Source organism: Silene latifolia, chromosome 11, assembly GCF_048544455.1.
Source record: "Silene latifolia isolate original U9 population chromosome 11, ASM4854445v1, whole genome shotgun sequence".
In the NCBI taxonomy this organism is placed as follows: Eukaryota; Viridiplantae; Streptophyta; class Magnoliopsida; order Caryophyllales; family Caryophyllaceae; genus Silene; species Silene latifolia.
In genome coordinates this window covers 125,250,190-125,251,517 of record NC_133536.1, presented here as the reverse complement: position 1 = coordinate 125,251,517, position 1,328 = coordinate 125,250,190, and the positions used below count along the sequence as shown (strand labels likewise).

The following is a 1,328-nucleotide window of genomic DNA, read 5'->3' as shown; positions in this document are numbered from 1 at the left end:
TCCAACAACAACCAATGACCAAATCGTCCTGAACGTGGACGTTCAACCCAGATTTCCCGAGAACTCAATTCTCAAGCAAATTCAGAAGGCCAAGGCCGAAATATCCATTTGGCAACTAATCGCCACATCCTTCGAGCACCGGCATGCTTTTCTTTAAGCCTTAGAGAAATTGACAGTACCTTCCACCTCCTCACCCGAAGAAGTGGTTACTCACATGACCAGGGATGTCCGTGACTTGAACACCCCAACCATCATCTCCGACGAAGATATCCCTCCTTTCGGAGCCGACCATAACTTGGCCATGTACATCACCGTGGAGTTCCTGAAAAAGAACGTACCCATGGTCCTGGTGGATGACAGATACTCAGTCAACGTCATTCCCCTCAAAACAGCTCATAGACTGGAGATCATGGAATCCGGCTTAATCTCGACCAATCAAGGATTTCGCGCCTACGATGACACTCGTCGGAAGGTCGCAAGCCTCATCTCCCTGACCATCACAACAGGACCCTTGGAGAGGCAAGCCATTTTCCAAGTGGTCGATATCGACGCATCATTCAACATGCTTCTAGGACACCCCTGGATCCATGCTGCCAAAGCCGTCACATTAACCCTTCATCATAAAATCAGGATCCCCTTCGACGGGAAGACAATCACAATTTCTGCATCCCCAATTAAAGCTGTTATGAAAAAGGAGATAGCCTCTCAAGTCATTGAAGAGAACGACAATGAAATGTGGGGATTCTAAGCTGTGAATGCCCTAACTGACGAACCAACACCTTTTGATTATGACCCGTTCTCAAACCTCACAGTCAATCGCATCTTGATGCGCTGGGGTTATTTCCCGGGCCTGCCCCTCAACCCATTGATGAGGGGTTTGAATGTCGTCTATTCTCCCTATCAAACATTATTTATTATCTCAACAAACTACTCTTAGTAGAGTAGTAAGTAAAGGTCGGATCCCAAGGGACGGGTATTGTATTGACTTATCGGTTGTAGAAAGCTATGTCTTGGGTGTCACAATTTGGGTTGAGTTTGAGGTTTGCAATCTAAACTACTTAATAAAGGAAATGTAAACAGATGAAAGTAAAGCAAAGCAAGCAAATGGGGTTGTAAACAATTGATTAAAGCACTAGAGTATCATGGGCTCATAAGGGAATCACGGTGAGATCAAATAAACAAGTTTCATAGATGCAAGCAATTTATTGTTGTAGTGGAATCGAGTTAGTTTATATCTTACGATTCCTAGGAAGTTTTGAGTCTCGGAGCCGAGTCGATCAAGACTTTACAACTCCTACAAGTTGACTTAATTCTCTCTATTCAACTAT

At 44.3% G+C, this 1,328-nt stretch overlaps 1 protein-coding gene across 1 annotated transcript; it reads left to right on the top strand.

Moving 5' to 3' along the window:
• The first annotated feature begins 214 nt into the window (after window positions 1-214).
• On the top strand, window positions 215-748 carry LOC141613943 (uncharacterized). The gene has a single exon (XM_074432685.1). The coding sequence runs from the start codon at window positions 215-217 to the stop codon at window positions 746-748; it is 534 nt and encodes a 177-aa protein (XP_074288786.1).
• Window positions 749-1,328: the final 580 nt, after the last annotated feature.